This window comes from Delphinus delphis, chromosome 20 (genome assembly GCF_949987515.2).
Source record: "Delphinus delphis chromosome 20, mDelDel1.2, whole genome shotgun sequence".
Classification (NCBI taxonomy): domain Eukaryota; kingdom Metazoa; phylum Chordata; class Mammalia; order Artiodactyla; family Delphinidae; genus Delphinus; species Delphinus delphis.
The window spans coordinates 45,107,971-45,127,634 of record NC_082702.1 but is presented as its reverse complement, the minus strand read 5'-3'; the positions used below and the strand labels follow the sequence as shown (position 1 = coordinate 45,127,634).

The window sequence follows — 19,664 nt, the reverse complement described above, 5'->3', positions numbered from 1 at the left end:
TACAAACAGCAACTGTTAATAACAACAAACCTCTACATTTTGTGAGCTGTAAGAAGAAAATGGAAATAAACAGAAGGAGGGAAAAACCAACATACTTTGAAAGTCTTCAGACATTACTACTCTGGCGATAAGCCATTTCCCTCCCAGTTTGTTGCTTTTTTCTGACCTTTACAACAGGATGGAAGAGAGTCGCATAGGAGTTCCTGTATCAGTTTTGCAGAAAATACTAAACGCATCAGGCAAGATGACTGCAATGAAATATTTTCATGTCAAGAGAAAACCGCACATTTTCCACAATCCATTGCTAAAATAAAAAGGAGAAAGGCTTGAGAAGTTTTTTTCAGAGAATGCTGATGAAGAATTTAGCAAGTTATGCTATTGTATTGTAAACGCTTCTCTCAGGTTTGTCTTCCTATCATATTTAATATTCCATGAATAATTGAGATCAGCCCTATGTAGTTAAGATCATAAAGTGTGGAACCAAAGGAATTGTATTTGCTTTCAAAGGGTGATATTTATAAGAAAGAGTCCTAGAAATGATTTGTCCAGAGTGAGGAATTTTAGAATGATAGGAAGTCTCTCGAGTTAGCCTTCATGCAATTTTGTAGATTCAAACATAAAATTCATCCAGAATTTAAAGATTTAGATGCCTTCCTTAATTGTTACAGTGCTTTACCAAATCTACGACTTCTACGTAACACAAACCAGTGGTCAAATGTAAAACAATATATTGTAGATTTACTGTAGGTTTTTGACCTTTTTTAGATTAATGCCTGCAGACGTTTTTGTAATGTAATTACAACCTCCACAAAATTAGTTTTTTAAATTGCAGACAGTAATGCATGTCAAACTAATATACAGTGGCCTTTTCAAGGCTTAGTCCCAGGGAAAACATTTTGTAGAGTATAGGGGAGTGGGAGGAATAATTTTTTATTTAAAGTTAACTTCCGTACTATCTTTTTTCTCAATTATCTGCATGAATAATAATGAGGAATATTTTGTGACTTTGATAAATATGTTAACAGAACCAAGTACTTAATCTTCTACATCATGTCTCCGGCTATTTGTATTTTAACTTCAGTAAGTTCAGTGGTCTGAAACATGATTCTGAGCTTCACATGCATTGTATCTTACTGTGGAACTCAAAAGTTCGATCCCTGAATTTGGCTATTATTATTAACTAGGGGCCCTGCAGTTTTACAGGTGTTCAGGTGCACGTTCCTGACTACAAAGCTGCTTTTGAATTTTTGTTAGGTTGAAATACTAAAAAAGTAACAATGATGGCAGCAATTAATGTTACAGAAATCATTAAAGGGAAAACGACGGGTCCTGCATAATTTTCTTTTAATAGACTTAGGTGGTGGAAGGAAGGAACTAGATACTCTACTTACCGCCGTGTGCATGTGTGTGTGTGCGTGCGTGTTTGTGTGGGCACTCGTGTGTGTGTATGTTATCCACTCCCTTTTCTTTGAGACTTCTAAGATTAAAATAGGGGAGAAATCCTGTATGTTGCAATGAGAGAATTTTTTGAAAATTCAGGAAATCAGAAATTCTCCAGGCTCTCCATCCTGATTTATGCTTGAGTTGTTATGTGCCATATTTGCTTTGAAATCTTTGGTTATCAGTAGTTGTACTAAAATTTTGAAGAAATAATCCACTTTCATCTGCTTTCTAGATTTCTTAATCTAAATTCATAAGACAGATCTTGTTGATAGCATAGTTTTCTAAATGCTGCAGGTTTGCAGCCATTACCACTTCAAAGAGGTTTGAAGGAATTTTTTTTCCTTGTTAAGATAGTTCCTGTTTCTGTAGAAACTTCATTTTTAGATTAATTTGTGATGGATAAGCTATCATAATTCAAGTATACATTCTTTTTTTCTACCAACTATTCATTGTCATCCAATAGTAAAGACATTAAAGATGCAGCAAGCTTATGAAGTATTACTTTCTAAAAGAAATAGGCATTTTCATCTTTATTATTGTACTTTTGGTTATGCAAACACTTTGATATGAATTTTTTTAATTAAAGATTTATTTATTTATTTTTATTTTTGGCTGCATCAGGTCTTAGTTGCAGCATGCAGGATCTTTCATTGTGGCGCGCAGGCTTCTCTCTAGTTGTGGTGGGAGGTTCCAGGGTGCGTGGGCTCTGTAGTTTGCGGCACACAGGCCCTAGTTGAGGCGCGCGAGCTCAGTAGTTGGGGTGCGTGGGCTTAGTTGCCTTTCGGCATGTGGGATCTTAGTTCCCAAACCAGGGATTGAACCCGCGTCCCCTGTACTGTAAGGTGCATTCTTTACCACTGGACCACCAAGGAAGTCCCGATGATATAAATGTTTATGTCCCCCATAAATCTAGTCAGAAATCACTTTGGATTTTGTTGATTAAGTTAAACAGTCTATAGTAGGATAGAGTATTGGGTACAAGTGGTCCAAAGTAAGAGAAAAGACTACGATAAGAATGCTAGATATTAAAAAAGAAACTGGTTTATGCACTAAACGTTTTGTGCCTTGGTCTAATAGTAACGTGATGTCTGTGTAAAAACGACAGAAAGAACCAGTGTTGAATCACGTTTTATTTCCTGTCATTCTGCTTTATCTCAGATTGCTAAATGTGTTCTTTCCAAGAAGTTTTATCGAATTACTGTATACAGTTACTGTCCTGTGACAGTTTTGTCATTGTTAGAGATTTCAGTAATTAAAATGGGAAACAGAAGCTTATTTTCCTTATCAAAACTGTTACTTGGACCCACATTATTATGATGGTTTTCATGCCCTTGTACATTGGATGTCTTAAGCTGAGTGCAGTTTAGGGGATCCTTTCTAATCACAGGAAGGTGATCTGACCTGTGAGAAGTCTGTACTATACACTATGTAAATAGCTAACAACTCAATTGCAAACCAACTGAATGTCCAAATCTTAGTGCTTGTACTGAAATCTCTTCAGAAGAGTCATTATGATCTCAAAGTTTGTTTCAAAATTTGCAAGCATTAAGTGTCAAACAAAACTGAAGATGAAACACTAAACACTAATTCTTGTGCTTTAGGTGTACTTCCTTTTTAGAGTTTTTGGTTCTCTGCTATTTTTACTGTACTGTTTCATTTATATTTCCTACACATGAACTTCGTTTGTGCAATTGAAATAAAACTGCAGTATACACATGTTAAAAAAAAAAGGCTATGTTTTTCCTTAAAGTACAGTTATTATTTTTTTGGATTAATTAATTAAACCTCCATAGGGTCTTCTCATATTATTCCTGCCTCTTCACAGGAAGGTCCATTTCACTGATTAAAGGAGACAGTAATACTCTCGTGTGATCAGTTATACAGGTCCTTATTTAGAGAAAAAATGACTATGCTGCCTTTCCACACTCAGGATACCATGACCATTAAACAGATGTCACTGGGCAGGCAGTGCCTCTAATACTAGAAGTGCCAGAGGTAATGTTTTTTATAAAGGAGCAGGGTTTGTGATTGCTGAGTTCCTTTTACTTTTTAAAATCTTTCCTTAAATGCATGCCTGTGTTGGGTTTAACAATTGTTTTAATAAATAACTAGGTATTGGTTTAGGTTTATTTTACTGTTAACTCTCAGTAGGTTAATGTTCTGATATAAGCATATGCAAGGAGCAATACTACTTGTTACTCATACTGACAGTATTGCTTCTATTAATAGATTAGTCCAGTATTAAATTAGGGTTGGTTTATTTACTATTGGTATTTAAGATGAATGTGTGGTCGACCTTGAACACTTTTGCAATTGGTGGCTGCTTTTAAGCCAAGTATTGTTTATGCTTACTCTCTGGGGAACTGTGTATCCTGATACTAAAAGCTGTACCTTTTTCGAATAACATTTAAAGTTATAATAAAAGTTATGTTTCTTAAGTAATATTTAAAGTTGAACTAAAATTCTTTTCTAGACAACCAGCTATCATCAGGCTTGTTAGGCTTGTCACCTTTACCCGAAATCTTCTATTTTGCCATATAGGTGAGTTTGTTCTTGTAAACTGTTCATAAGTAGCTCATCTGCTTTCAGGTTATCTAACTTAAGTTCTCTATGTTAAAGTTTTCTAGTTAAATCATTACGCAAGAGGTAAAAGAGGTAAGCTTTGCTTTTTGGTATTTTGAGTACTTCTTTCATCATTCCCGTAGCATACTTCATAACACCAGATTTAAATTTCTGTCTCCTATACTTTAGATGTTGAATGAATGTTTAATTCACTTATGGTAGTTGAATTCGGTGGGAAGTTTGGGCTAGTTTCAGTACAAAGTGTTCATGCAGTATGTAAACCAGGTACTTTTCTGTAAGCTACACTTTGATTCATCCAAGCATACTTTCCAGTATGCTCACTTATCTCCTCTTGTGAGAGAGAGAGAGGGGGGGGGGGGGAGAGGGGGAGGGGGGGAGAGGGGGAGGGGGGAGGGAGGGAGAGAGAGAGAGAGAGAGAGAGAGAGAGAGAGAGAGAGAGAGAGAGAGAGATACAGAATTTTATATATTTTATGTTCCTCAGGTACAAAATATAGCCCATTTCTTCCCCTCCCAGAGGTTACAATTTGATCTAACGTTTTGATGTCTGATAATTTTGCTTACTATTGTTTACCAAAGTTTCCTGAGGATGACAATACTTAGGGCTGGTGAGGTTTATCAGAGTTTATCAATTACAGAATAGGTTCCTCTAGAGGAGTATGAATCACTGCCAAGTCTTTTGACTTTTAGGTTGATGCGGGTAGTATTCTAGCAAATCATTTTATTGTTATAATTATTTGAATTTACGGCTAAGCATAGTGGGATATCTAATCCCAGTTTAGATCTTAGCTGTCATTTAATCAGAAATGTGAAAGTCACTTTCATAGTTTATTTTTGTTTTAGCTATGGCTTTTTACAGCTTAGCTAGGACTTCATTTTATTTTGGGGTAATCTTTAACACGCTTTTCACTGCATTTCTATTAACATGGGTTAATCTTATGACCAAGGTGGCTGACACAAAATTTATCAACCCTAATTAGTTAATCTAACTTACTCAAAAACTTTTGTTTGGGGCTTAATTTTTATCACTGCCATTTCCCATAAGGGCGTAGTTAAGTAAGTTGTTTTGAGCTACTTTTTAGTGTGCTTGATGCCTGCTCCTTTTAATCTTTTTTGATTTAAAGGATATTCTCACTGGGATGCAGATACTTTCATGTGTAATTTTATTTGAAATTGATAGAAAGGGTAGGACCAAATCTATGGGTTTATGGAGTTAGTAAACTCAACTAGGTATTTACAGTGCCTCGCTTTAATTATTAAGCTTCATCATTAGGTTGAGTAGGATTTTGTATGTATCATATTTATGTAATTAATTGACAATGTGTTAAAATATTGAAATAATTTTTTTCTTGTGGAGATTATTAAAATGTAATTTTAATTTTGTTTGAGGTAAATGACAGATCGAGGGAGATGGCTGTCTATATAAGCCTTATATATGTACATAATTCAGTGGTATAGTTAAGAGGCAAGTTTGGAGTTACACTTACTTTGGGTTGGTGAAGTGACAGCAGTATGTTTGTTAGGTGAGTTAGTTGAATCTTATATGCTTTGACTTGTTTTGGGGGTTTGGCAGGGTGATAATGGTATATAAAGTATGAGAATTAGTGGGGTAGGGGTTTGATTAAGCAAGCTGTTTACCAGATATGAGTGTGCCTGTGTGGTACGTGTGTAACTGCTCTATATCCTGTGACCACTGACGCAATAACATATTATGGTAGATGATGTTGGAAAATAGTAATTCAAGCTCAGCTACAAGTTTCTCGGCTGTGTTCAGACCTCTGATGGCCAAAGCTGAGTCACAGCATGCCCCCCAATTTAAAAATACCAAAAGCATGAAACCAGTTATGTGTGAACATGGCTGATTAGCCATTAGTCCATCGAGGTACATTATTGAAGAGGAAAGAGTAGGCAATTTTAGGTGAGATGGTCCTGAAGTAATAAAAGCCAGATGCCAGATACAGTTCATTTATAGCAATCCTCATGGTTCATTGCCTACAACGAGGAGAGAGACATATTTGTGGATGGGTTGATTGTGGCTTGATTATTAAGCTCTGGTTATCGGTTATGATAAGCATGATGACTGGAAATGATTTGACTTTATGTGATATGTATGATTAATAAACATATGTCCTGTATAATATCAATCACTTCAATTACCCCTGGAATCTAATGTGAGTTGAACTGTTTAATGTGTATGTAATATCAATAGGCTGATGTACTTGTTTATATACATGGGATAATTAATTTATGATTACATATCATGTATTATGCATAAGAAGGTATATATACTTACACATGTGGAAGGGCACAAAATGCACAAAGTACACAGTAATGTTAGTTTTCAAGATGTCACTTTTAAATACTTACATAGTACTTAAAGACAGTGTTACTGTCCCATAAGCAAGTTGTTCAGGGAATCGTTGAAGTAGAATTTCAGCTTCGGGTGTTGATGGTGCAGCTGGAGCTTCTTCCTCGAGTCTTAGGGAAAAATGTTTTCCTTTTCTGGTTTAGAAGAACAAAGTAATAAATAACTCCAAAGACTCTTCATTTTAGGAGGTTATTTTCAATAATGCTTGTTAGTTGTATAAGGACTATAATTATGAGAAAGTATAGAGTAGATGCTGTTTGTCCGATGATAATAAATAGATGATCAATGGTTTGTCTTCCAATTCATGTTACTGTTAATAGGTCCCCTACAAGTACTCAGAATAAACGTTGGCTAAGAGGTCATAATGTTATACTTCATTGTTTCACTGTATGAAGTACTGGGACAATCAATCAAATTAGGAATGAGATGGTTAATACTAGTACACTTCCTATTTGTTGTGAATAGATCACAGAATTGCATATGAAAATAAGAAGTATCATTCTTGTTTGATGTGAGGGAGAGTGCTGAGGAGGTTAGGTGGAGTATAACTTTCTCTACCTAGAAGGTCAGGTGAGACTAGTACTAGTATTAGTAAGATTACAAATAGGAACAAGGCACCCAAGATATCCTTAATTGTGTAGTATGGATAAAATGGGATTTTGTCCATATAGGATGAGATCCCTGTTGGATTATTAGAGCCTGTTTCATGAAGGAATAATAGGTGAAGAACTGCTAAAGCTGCAATAATGAATAGGAGGATAAAGTGGAACGTGAAGAATAGGGGAAGGGTGGCTTTATCAACTGAGAATCCTCCTAAGAGTCATTTGACTAGGTTAATGCCAATGTAAGGAATTACTGAAAGGAGACTTGTCATGACTGATGTTCTTCAAAAGGATGCTGGACTATTACCTTAAATAGTAGGACGATTCCGTTGTTTCATATTTCTAGGAAGGTGTAAGATCCATAACACAGGCCTCGCCCTACATGGATAAATAAGCAAACAAAGAATAAGAATAGGAAAGGTCCGTCTGCATATACATATCAGATAATTCATCCATGGTTTGTTTCGGTAGATATGAGTTATAGATGAGAAGGCAGTTACTGTATCTGATGTATTAATGTATTGTTAAGAATAACCCTGTTGGGCTTCCCTGGTGGTGCAGTGGTTAAGAATCCGCCTGCCAATGCAGGAGACACGGGTTCAAGCCCTGGTCTGGGAAGACCCCCACATGCAGAGCAACTAAGTCTGTGCACCACAACTACTGAGCCTGCGCTCTAGAGCCTGCGAGCCACAACTACTGAGCCCGTGTGCCACAATTACTGAAGCCTGTGTGCCCTAGAGCCTGTGCTCTGTAACAAGAGAAGCCACTGCAATGAGAAGCCTGCGCACCGCAACGAAGAGTAGCCCCTGCTCACCACAACTAGAGAAAGCCCACGCACAGCAACGAAGACCCAACGGAGCCAAAAAATTCAAAAAATAACCCTGTCAAGATTTGTAAAATTAAATATAAAGCAGGGATGAAATTTTCATCATGAGCTATTTGATGGGGCTGGTAGATCATTATATGCATTATTAACAATTCTGATTAATGGGTGGGATTGTAAAATGTTGGTCATTAGTGTTTCTATAGCTGAAATACAATGATGATTTTTCAGATCATTGGCCATGATTACATTGCATTTAAGAATAATGATGACACACATTGTATTTGTTTTAAGTACTATTTTGGTAGTTTTGTAGGTCTTTGTTCAAAACCTTCACAAATTTATGGCGGGCTTGGGTTAACTGGGTTAATTGAGTGGTTGTGATATTGTAATGAATTTTGGTGGATCGTTTTTGTGCTTAATGGTTTTTAAAATTTGTTTAAAGAGAAAGTGAATAGTTTTTGGTTATACAACAGCTATGTCTACTAAGCAGTGTCCTGAGGTTTGAGAGTCTAATAAAACCCTCTTAGGTATATTTCTTTAATGTTATGATGGACATTCAAATTAAAACCACAAAGTGACATCTATTCACATATAATAAATGATTATAATCAAGAACAAACAAAAATGCTGGCAACAATGTAGAGAAATTGGAACCCTTACACATTGCTTGTGGAAATGTATAGTTTGGCATTTCCTCCAAAAAGGTAAAATACAATTAGAGTCTGGTTCAAGAACTCAATGCCTAGATATGTGCCACAAAGAATTGGAAACAGGAGTTCAAACAAAAACTTGTACATGAATATTCATAGCAGCATTGCTTACATTGGCCCAATGGTAGAAAAAATTCAAATATCCATCAGTGGATGAATGGAGAAGCAAAAGAGGGTAGATCTATAAAAAGTTCCATATTATTCTGCCATACATAGAAATATAGCAAAATGGTGCCATCTGCTGTGGAAAAACAGTATGGCAGTTCGTCAAAAACAAAGTATGATTCATCACTTCCACTTCAGGGTATATACCCAAGAGGTTTGAAAGGAGGGAGTTAAACAGATATTTGTACACCCATATTCACAGCAGCATTACACTGGCCAAAAGGCACAAGCAACCCAAGTGTCCATGGATAGATGAATTGATAAGCAAAATGTGATAATATACACAAAGGTACATTATTCAGCCTTAAAAACTAAGGAAATTCAGACACATGCTACAACATGTATGAGTCTTAAAGTCATTATGCTAAGTGAAATAACCCAGTCACAAAAGGACGAATATTATATGATCCCACTTCTATGAGGTATCCAGAGAAGTGAAATTCAGAGAAAGTAGAATGTGGTTGACAAGGGTTGAAGGGAGTTAGTGTTTAATGGATGCAGTTTCACTTGGAATAAAACAAGTACAGGAGATGGATGGTGAGGATATTTGTACAATAATATAAATGTGAATGTCATAGAACTATATATTTTAAATGGTTTAAGTGGTAAATGTCATTATGTTCGATATTTAATCACAATGGAAAATGTGAATGAAGTACTGATACAAGTTACAACATGTATGAACACTGAAAACATCCTAAGAGAAAAGCTATGCAGAAAAGGCCACCCAGATCATACTCATCTTGTGTGCTTTAAATCCATCAAGGCTGTGAAAATGAGGGGAAGTCTCAAGACTGCTTCCAGAAAAAGAAAACTGGAATGTTTTCTTTTTGGAAACATTGGAAAAATGTTTGGAAACATTGGAAAAAAATGGAAACATTGGAAAAAAATGGAAAAAGACATTTTCATGCTTTGGGGCAGGTGATGGAAGTGGAAGTGGAGCCAGTGGATTGGATTAGAAGGTGAAAACCGTAATGATTTCTCATATGGGGGTTATAGGGGTGTTCCCTGGGAGAGTGTCCCTTTTTGGGGTGGAAACACAATGGAAACAGTCATTGAAATTGGCATATGTGGTAAAACAGTGATGACTGGGGAATCTGAACTTACAGATAAAGACTACATTGTACTGCTACTGCAAGTTTTCTGTATGTTTGAAGTTAGTAAAAAGTAAATAACTTTGCAAAACATGTCAACACCATGCCAGAAGAATAGATAAGACATCAAACTTCATGATGAAGCCAAGCCCTACCCAGATTCATTTCACCCAAAATGGTTAAGCTAACTGCTCTTGTAGGAATCATGTATTATTAAGAGGTGCTATGGGAAGATTATATTATTAGCAGTCACTGTGTCTTGGGGGTTGTGGATGACCTGGGATGTGGTAGAAACAAAGGGATTTTTGAATTACAATTTTCCACATCAAACCGCCAAAAGTTACAAGTAATACACGAATTTAGTAAAGTTGCATGATACAAAAGCAATACACAAAAATCATTTGAGTTTCTAGACACTAATAAAGAAGTATAAGAAAAATTAAGAAAACGACCCCATTTGCAGCTGCATCAAAAAGAACAAAATACCTAGGTATAGATTTAACCAATGATGTGAAAGACTTGCACAATGAAAACTGTAAGACACTAATAAAGAAACCAAAGAAGACACAAAGAAAAATATTCGTGATCAGGCACTGGAAGAATATTCTTAAAACGTTCATCCTTCCAAAGCAGTGTACACATTCAATTCAATCTCTAACATAATTAAAGTGGCATTTTTCACAGAAACAGAACAAACAATTCTATATATCCTGTGTGGAACCAAAAAGGACCCCAAATAGCCAAAGCAATCCTAAGGAAGAGAACACAGCTGGAGTCAACTTGCCCCCTGACTTCTAACTACACTGTGAAGCTACAGGAACCAAAACCAAAACTTGGCATAAAAACAGGCACATGTACCAGAGGAACAGAACAGAGAACCCAGAAATACACCCACATGTATGTGGTCACTTAATTTATGACAAAGCTGCCAAGGACATACACTGGGGTAAAGTCCCCTCAATAAACTGATGCCAAAGAAACTAGATACCACACACCAAAGAAAGACACTGGAAACTGTCTACACTACACACAAAATGACCTGAAATCCACAGTTTTCCACATCAAGCCCATTGTCTGCTGGCTTCTCTGCAAACAGACCCCCTTTCAGCAGTCAGCCGCATACAGGAAGCTTCTCCCCACTTTTTCTTTACCTTTTACTCCTGCGGCGGTGCCTCCCAGCAGGTCCTGAAGACACTGGCTCCTGTCTGCATGGACTAGTATGTCTGGAGGAGACCAACCTCCTGTCTATGTTGACTCAGCCAGTCATTGTCCGGAAGCCAAAGCCCTGGAGAATCCTGAAAAGACCAAGCCCCGGTCAGCTGCATGGAATCAAGTCCTCCGGCTGAACACGCACTAGCCTCGAAAGTCAGAGAGGTGGACTTGGCTCCACCTGCTGGCCAGTTTGGAAGTGCAAGCCTCAGCCACTTCCACTGGAGGCCCTGCTCTCAGCTGGCAGGTCTGATGAATCCACTAAATTTGAAAATTCAGACTCAAATGGAGCCCCAAATCCCATGATAAGCCACAAACGGAAAGAAAAAGATTTGCAAAACACTTATCTGATAAAGGATTTGTACTCATTATACCAAGAACTATAGAACAAACAACCCCATTAGAAATGGGTAAAATCTGAATGGAGACCTGGCCAAAGTAGATAGTAAGTAAGCATACAAAAATATACTCAACATCATATATCATTAGGGACTTACAAATTAAAACAATGAGATAGCACTGCACAACTATTAAAACTGCTGAGCTCAAAAAAAAAAAAAAAGACACTACCAATTGATGGAGTGTGAGGAACAATGGGAACTATACATCACTGCCAGTAAAATAAATATACAGCTACTCTGTAAGACATTTTGGAAGATTTTTCCAAAGCTAAACAAATCTCACCTAAAGAGCCAACATCCTGCCTCCAGTATTTAGACAACTGCTCTGCAGAACTAGGTCCAAACAAAAACAAGGATGCAATTAAGCATAGCATCCCTATTCAGAATGGCTAAAAACTTAAATCAGTATGCCCTTCAACAGATGAACATATAAGAAAACTGGGGTACATTCATGTTGGGGGAACAGAATATGCTACCCCAAAATATGCCTGTTTGGTGTAAGGATTATTTTGGCTTGATTATTTTTAAAAAAGACAATTTCTGAAAACCAAGTCAAGATTACACTTTTGTGAAGGAAATTTACATTTATAAGGGAAATCTTCATTTAAAAAGTTGTCTCCCTCTCTGTACCAGGAATAGACAGATGACTAAATCTCATGAAACACTTATCAGTAAAGAAGGCCAGGACTTAAATCTGCGTTTTCTTTTTTTTAATTTTTTTTTAATTTTTAAATTTTAATTTAATTTATTTATTTTTGGCTGCATTGGGTCTTCATTGCTGCACGCGGGCTTTCTCTAGTTGCAGCCAGCAGGGGCTACTCTTCGTCGTGGTGCACGGGCTTCTCATTGTGGTGGCTTCTCTTGTTGCAGAGCACGGGCTCTAGGCTCACGGACTTCAGTAGTTGTGGCATGCGGGCTCAGTAGTTGTGGCTCACAGGCTCTAGAGCGCAGGCTCAGTAGTTGTGGCTCACGGGCTTAGTTGTTCTGCAGCATGTGGGATTTTCCTGGACCAGGGCTCAAACCCGTGTCCCCTGCATTGGCAGTCAGATTCTTAACCACTGTGCCACCAGGGAAGCCCTTCTTTTGTTTTTAGGTGAAGATGGTATTTAAGGTGATGACTTAGGCCATTTCAGGGACTAATTTTTCCTGGGCATCGCCCATGCATATAGGAAGTACAAATGTTATTAAACTTCTCTTTGTTTTTCTGATGGTAATCTTTTATTATGGGGGCACTTCTCAACCAAGAACCTAGGAGGGTAGAGGGAAAATTATTTTTCCTCTCATACACATGCAATGGAATACTATTCAGACATAGAAAGGAATAAACCATCAACCTTTGCAAAAAACAAGGATTAATCTTACAAGTATACAGTATTGCTAAGTGAAAAAATCCAGTCTGAGGAGGTACACACTCTATGACCCCACTTATATGACATTCAGGAATAGGCAAAACAAAGATGGTAGGGCTTCCCACTGGTGGCGCAGTGGTTAAGAATCCGCCTGCCAATGCAAAGGTCACGGGTTCGAGCCCTGGGCCAGGAAAATCCCACATGCCACAGAGCAACTAAGCCTGTGTGCCACAACTACTGAGCCTGCGCTCTAGAGCCTGTGAGCCACAACTACTGAAGCCTGTGCGCCTAGAGCCCGCGCTCCGCAACAAGAGAAGCCACTGCAATGAGAAACCCGTGTACGGCAATGAAGAGTAGCCCCTGCTCACTGCAACTAAAGAAAGCCTGCGCACAGCAATGAAGACCCAAAAATAAAATAAATTTATTAAAAAAAAAAAGATGGGAAACAAGTTATGGTGTGGGGTTTGAAATGTTCTATATGGTACTTTGATGGATACTTGCCACCATGCATTAATCTAAACCCATGGGTTTTTACAACCCAACAAGTAAATCATAATCAAATTTATTTAGGATATGGGAGTGTCACAGGATGGAATACAGATGTGACAAAGAACCTAACTGATTTAGAAATGTACTGAAAAAACTCACTGTTGGTAGGGCAAAAGGTGCTGACTTAAGTAACTATGGAAATAAATGGACTCTGCAGAGCAAAGGCAAAATGTGCTATACATAAATACTGGACTCTGTAAGTTCTTTCCCATGGTGGTAATACCTAACAATAGTAATACTACTATATCTGTAATCTAAAGGGAGCAAGCAATGAATTCAATGTAGGACAGAGGTGGTAGGCTGGCATCTTACATTTGCAATTGATAGTTACAGATAAGCAAAGGCAGAAGGTTACAATAACCATGCAATAATGGATAGATTATATTTCCTCAATTTTAAAAACTTTTGTGCATCAAAAGATGATATCCAAAAAGTGAAAACACAGCTGGCAGAAAGGAAGAAAGTATTTGCACATTGTATTATATCAGACAAGAATCTGTTCTTCAGAATATATCAAGAACGTTTACAAAACATCAACAAAAAGACAACACAAATTTTAAAATGGAAAATGACTTGAATAGACCTGTCCCCAGACAAGAAAAGCAAATAATCAACAAGCACATGAAAAGGTGTAAAACATCAGTTGTTGTGCTGGAAATGCAAAGTAATACCATAATTCAGTACTCCTTCACACATACTAAAATAGTTATAATCAAAAAACAGAAATTAACAAATGTTAACACTGTAGAGAAAATGAAACCCAACATTGCTTGTGGAAATGGAAAATGGTGCAGCTTATGTGCATTAATAGTTTGGCATTTCCAATAAAAGATAAAAATACAATTATCATATGGTACAACAACGTCACTCCTATAGACCCCCAAAAATTGAAAACAGGTATTCAAAATGTTGGAGAGGATGTGGAGAAAAGGGAACCCTCCTACACTGTTGGTGGGAATGTAAGTTGGTGCAGCCACTATGGAGAACAGTATGGAGGTTCCTCAGAAAACTAAAAATAGAACTACCATATGATCCAGCAAGCCCATTCCTGGGCATATATCCAGACAAAACTCTAATCCAAAAAGATACATGCACACCTATGTTCACAGCAGCACTATTCACAACAGCCAAGACATGGAAACCACCTTAATGTCCATCGACAGATGAATGGATAAAGAAGATGGCATACATATATACAATGGAATACTACTGAGCCATAAAAAAGAATGAAATAATGCCATTTACAGTGACATGGATGCAACTAGAGATTATCATACTAATTGAAGTAAGTCAGAAAGACAAATACCGTATGATATCACTTATATGTGGAATCTAAAATATGACCCAAATGAACCTATTTATGAAACAGACAGACATGGAGAACAGAGTTGTGGTTGCCAAGGGGGAGGGGGGTGGGGGAAGGATGGAGTGGGAGGTTGGGGTGAGCAGATGTAAGCTATTATATATAGAATGGATAAACAAGGTTCTACTGTATAGCACAGAGAACTATATTCAGTATCCTATGATAAACAACAATGGAAAAGAATATTTAAAAATATATATATATGTATAACTGAATCACTGCTGTATAGCAGAAATTAACACATTGTAAATCAACTATACTTCAATAAAAAATAAATTAAAAAATAAAAACAGGTGTGCAAACAAAAACTTGTACACAAATATTCATAGCAGTGCAGTTCACAATAGCCAAAAGGTAGAAACAAGTAAAATGTCCTTCAAAGGGTGAATGGATAAATAAAATGGGTAAATCCATAAACTAACCTATACCATATAAAGGAATAAAGTAAAATGGTGGTGCCACTCTGGAAAACAATATGGTAGTTCCTCAAAAACTTAAACAGACAATTAATATATGATCTGTCAATTCTACTTCAGTATATATACTCAAAATATTTGAAAGCAGAAACTGAAACATATTTGTACAACCATATTCATAGCAGCATTATTCATAGTAGCCAAAAGGTGGCAGAAACCCAAGTACCCATCAACAGATGAATGAGTAAACAAAATATGGTATGAACGAATAAACACAATAGGACATAATTCAGCCTTTAAAACTAAAGTAATTCTCATACATGCCACAACATGGATGAACCTTGAAGTCACCATGCTGAGTGAAATAAGTCAGTCCAGAGAAGTCAAATTCAGAGACAAAAAGAATGTGGTTTCCAGGGGCTGAGGGCTGTGAGTGAATGGATACAGAGTTTCACTTGAGAAAAATTTTTAAAGTTCTAGACATGGATGGTGAGGTTATTTGTACAACAGTATGAAGGTAGCTAATGCCACAGAACTGTACACTTAAAATGTTTAAATGGTAAATGTCATGTCATGTATTTTTAATAACAGTGGGGAAAAATGAATTAAGTACTGATAAGTGTTACAACATGAACACTGAAAACATCCGTACTGAAAAAAGCCATACAGAAAAGGCCACCCTGATCACATACTTGTCTTGTGTGCCTTAAATCCATTAAGGTTATAAAAATAAGGGAAAATCTAAGTAATCATTCCAAAAAAAAGAAAACCGGATCAGAATGGAAAAAGATACTTTCAAACATTTGGACAGATGGTGAAAGTTAAACTGCGCTTGTGGATTAAATTATAATGTGGGTACCATATAATTTCTTGATTTGGGGCTTATGTGCTGGTTCTCAGGGAGAGTATCCCTGTTTTGGGTAAAACACACTGGAGTATTTTGTGTGAAGTGGCAAATGTGAATACTTTTTACTTTTGTGGAAAATTTTCTGTATGTGTGAAATTACTAGAAATTACTTTTCAAAACAACCATGTCAATACCATGCCAGAAAAACAGAACACATCGAACTTCGTTATAAATGCCAAGACTTACCCAGATCCAGTTCAACGAAAGCTGTCATGTTAATTGGCCTTGTAGGAGTCCACATGTTATTAAGAGACACCGTAAGAAGATTACACTAGGAACCACCATGTCTTGGGTGTTATGGATGACCTGGGATACAGTAGAAACAGTGGGATTTTAGAATTACAACTTTCCACATCACTCCACAAAAAAAACTGTTGGAATAAAATTTAGTGAATTTGCAGACTATAAAATCAATATACAAAAATCAGTTAAGTTTCTATGCACTAATAATGAACCACTAGAAAGAGACATTACGAAAATTCCATTTATAACTTCATCAGAAAGAACAAAATACCTAGGAATAAATTAACCACGGACATGAGAAACCTGTACTCAGAAAACTATCAAGCACTGATTTTAAAAATGGAAGACACAAATAGAAAAATATTCTGTGCTCATGGATTGGAAGAATTACTATTACTAAAATGTCCATTCTACCCAAAGCCATCTACAGATTCAATGCAATCTTGATTAAATTTCCAATGGCATTTTTCATAAAACCAGAAATAATAATATTTGTATGGAACCACAAAGGATCCTGAATGGCCAAAGGGATTCTGAGAAAAAAGAAAACAGTTGGAGGCATCTCCCCCTCTGACTTCAAACTGTATCACAGAACTAAGGTAACCAAAACAGTGTGGAACTGTCACAAACACAGATACACGGAATAAAGGAACAGAATAGAGAGCCCAGCAATAAACCCACATATGTGTGGTTAGTAATTCATGACAGTAGGGCCAAGAACATACAACAGGGAAAGGACAGTCCCCTGAAAAAATGGTATTGGGAAAACTGGACACTACTCTCCAAGTAATTAATTAGAAAACATGGAATGAAATGAATATAGACATAAACTTTACAACTTATACCCAAACTCACCCAAAACTGTCCACAAACTTAAATTAAAAAACTATAAAAATTCTAGAAGAAAACGGAAGAAAAATCTACATGACCTTGGGTGTGGAGATGACTTAACACACACCACCAAAAGCCTATCAACAACAAGAAAAAAGTTAATAATGTGCATTTTATAAAATTAGAAAAAACACAAATTGAGAGAAAAATATTTGCCAAGCACATAGCTAATAAAGGATTTATAATCAAATTTTCCCAAGAACCCTAGAACAAAACCTCATTAAAAATGGGCAAAGATCGGAACAGACTCCTGGCCAAAGAAGATATACAGCGTGTAAACAGGCATACAAGAATATACTCAACTTCATATACCATTAGGGAAATACAAATTAAAACAATGAGCTAGCACTGCACACCTATTTGAACTGCTAACTCCAAAAAATGACAATATCAACTGGGGGAAGAACAACCGGAACTTTCCTGCTCTGCTGGTGGAGTGCAGGTACAATCACTCTGGAAGACAGTTTGGCAGTTTTTTCCAAAACTAAAAAAGTCTTAGCATAGAATAGAAAAATCAGACCTCTAGTATTTAGACAATTGCTTTGAAAAACTGTGTTCAAACAAAAACTACCATAAAATTATACACAAGTTCTATTCATAATGGCTAAAAGCTTAAAGATATTAGGATGTTCTTCTGTAGATGAACGCGTAAGATTATTGGGGCACCTACATGTCAAGGGTAAGAGCATATGGACCCCCAAATATGCCTGTTTGACATAAGAATTATTTTAGGCTGATTAATTTTTTTTCAAAACTGCAAACATGGAACAATATAAACGCATTAGAAGTTGCTTTTTATGAGGTCGTTACAGGGTGGGATCTGAACCAAGAACAAAGAAGGGTGGAGGAAAATTTATTTTTCCTCTCCTATATATGCAATGGAATACAATTTAACAATAGAAAGAAATGAGCCACAAGCCCAAGCAAAGACAAAGATGACTCTGTATATATTGCTAAGTGTGTCAACCAGAAACAAAATAACATAATGCAGGAGACAACAAACAGGAAAAGAATTTATTTGGGGTCTTTAAGAATTGCTGTTTGGGAGACACAGATTCAGGTAACCCTGAAAGTGAAAGGTTCTTGCCTCGTCCCAGGCAGAATTCAGAGATGAGACAGGGAGGTCAAGAAAGTAAAGTGAGGATTTATTTAAGCTATAGTACGCTCTTGGGGAGAGCGGGCAGGCTCAGGTGAGTAAGCTGCCCTGAGTTCTTTTGGCAAGCCGGTTACATGGGGTATAATGTTCACTGGGGAGGGAGGGGTTTGGGGGTGATATTCCCTGATTTTCACCCCAGCGCCACCTTCCCGGGGGGAGGAGGAATTTTTGTCCTTATTTAGCCTTGATCAGAAGTGTCATGGCTTCTGTGCATGATGGGTACTTCTTATCTGCAAGGCTAATTTTATTGTAATGAGAGCATAATGGGCAAAAGGTTACATTCGGACACCAGATTCCCACCTTTTCCTACCTTTCTTTGCCTCCAGGACACTTATCCCAAAATGTATGGTTTCCTGCCAGTTTGGAGGTTCCAAGGACCCCATCCCACCCCCGCCTTTTACAAGACGCATGGTTTCCTGCCATCTGGCCCATGCTCCCCCCCCCCCTTTCTCTGCTCACATCTAGCTACCTTCCTGCTTTAACAAAAGAATTTCTGGGGAAGAGAAAGAGGGGCTTTTAAAAACAAAAAAGCAACGAGGCTGATAAAAGTTGTCTGCCAATAAATGCAACTGACTGTTGGAAGTCTGAAGATATTTGTCCTTAAGGAATTGCCAGTTGTTACAGGTAAAATAAGTTGATAGATTTTCATGGATTATTTTAGTGTAGGAGTCCAATAAGTATATAGACTGTCAGGAGTTCCTGGCAGATGTTCTGGATGATTCCAACAGGTGAAAAACACCCCATTTAATATGGAAAATACAAGCAGACCAATTAACCATCCTCTGACCCTTTCTCCTTGCTAGTTCTCTCCGTGTTCTGGGATTTCCCCCTCCTGGGACACAGAGGAAACAGGGACAGAGTTGTTTGGCAGCTCCCCTTAAATCTGACCCCACCCACTGTCTTTATCTTCCCCAGACATGCCCCGCCCAATGAGGACACCATGCCAGAGGGAGTCTCAGGAATCAATGATCCTGATGTGGGCTTCCCTGGTAGCGCAGTGGTTATGAATCTGCCTGCCAATGCAGGAGACACGGGTTCGAGCCCTGGTCTGGGAAGATCCCACATGCTGTGGAGCAACTAAGCCCATGTGCCACAACTACTGAGCCTGCAAGCCACAACTATTGAAGCCCGAGTGCCACAACTACTGAAGCCCGCACGCCTAGAGCCTGTGCTCCACAATGAGAAGCCATTGCAATAAGTTCATGCACCACAATGAAGAGCAGCCCTCACTCACCGCAACTAAAGAAAGCCTGCATGTAACAATGAAGACCTAATGCAGCCAAAAGTAAATAAATAAAATTTTAAAAATGATCCTGATGTGTCAGGACTTATTTGATTACAAGGGACTAGACATGCTTACTCAAGTAAAATAAATATTTTAAATGACAGAAA

General features: G+C 37.4%; 1 protein-coding gene and 1 long non-coding RNA gene across 17 annotated transcripts in view; one reads left to right on the top strand and one right to left on the bottom strand.

Moving 5' to 3' along the window:
• LOC132417150 (uncharacterized) overlaps nt 1-19,658 on the top strand; it is a 49,607-nt gene extending 29,949 nt beyond the window's left edge. Inside the window, exon 3 of the long non-coding RNA XR_009517763.1 lies at nt 19,188-19,658. This is a non-coding gene — a long non-coding RNA (uncharacterized lncRNA). The remainder of the gene's footprint in view (nt 1-19,187) is intronic.
• ZNF19 (zinc finger protein 19) overlaps nt 1-19,664 on the bottom strand; it is a 58,935-nt gene that overhangs the window by 15,000 nt on the left and 24,271 nt on the right. For 10 of the 16 annotated variants that reach the window (XM_060000790.1, XM_060000788.1, XM_060000801.1 and 7 more), the window contains 4 exons: nt 16,169-16,288; nt 10,940-11,083; nt 7,301-7,371; nt 4,453-6,525 (listed from right to left, as the gene is read on the bottom strand). In XM_060000790.1, the coding sequence (XP_059856773.1) occupies nt 16,249-16,288 (40 nt within the window). In that variant the 3' untranslated portion in view covers nt 4,453-6,525; nt 7,301-7,371; nt 10,940-11,083; nt 16,169-16,248. Of the gene's footprint in view, nt 1; nt 305-4,452; nt 6,526-7,300; nt 7,372-10,939; nt 11,084-16,168; nt 16,289-19,664 lie in introns of those variants that run through there. The other 6 variants (XM_060000792.1, XM_060000794.1, XM_060000800.1 and 3 more) reach the window with 4 other exon arrangements.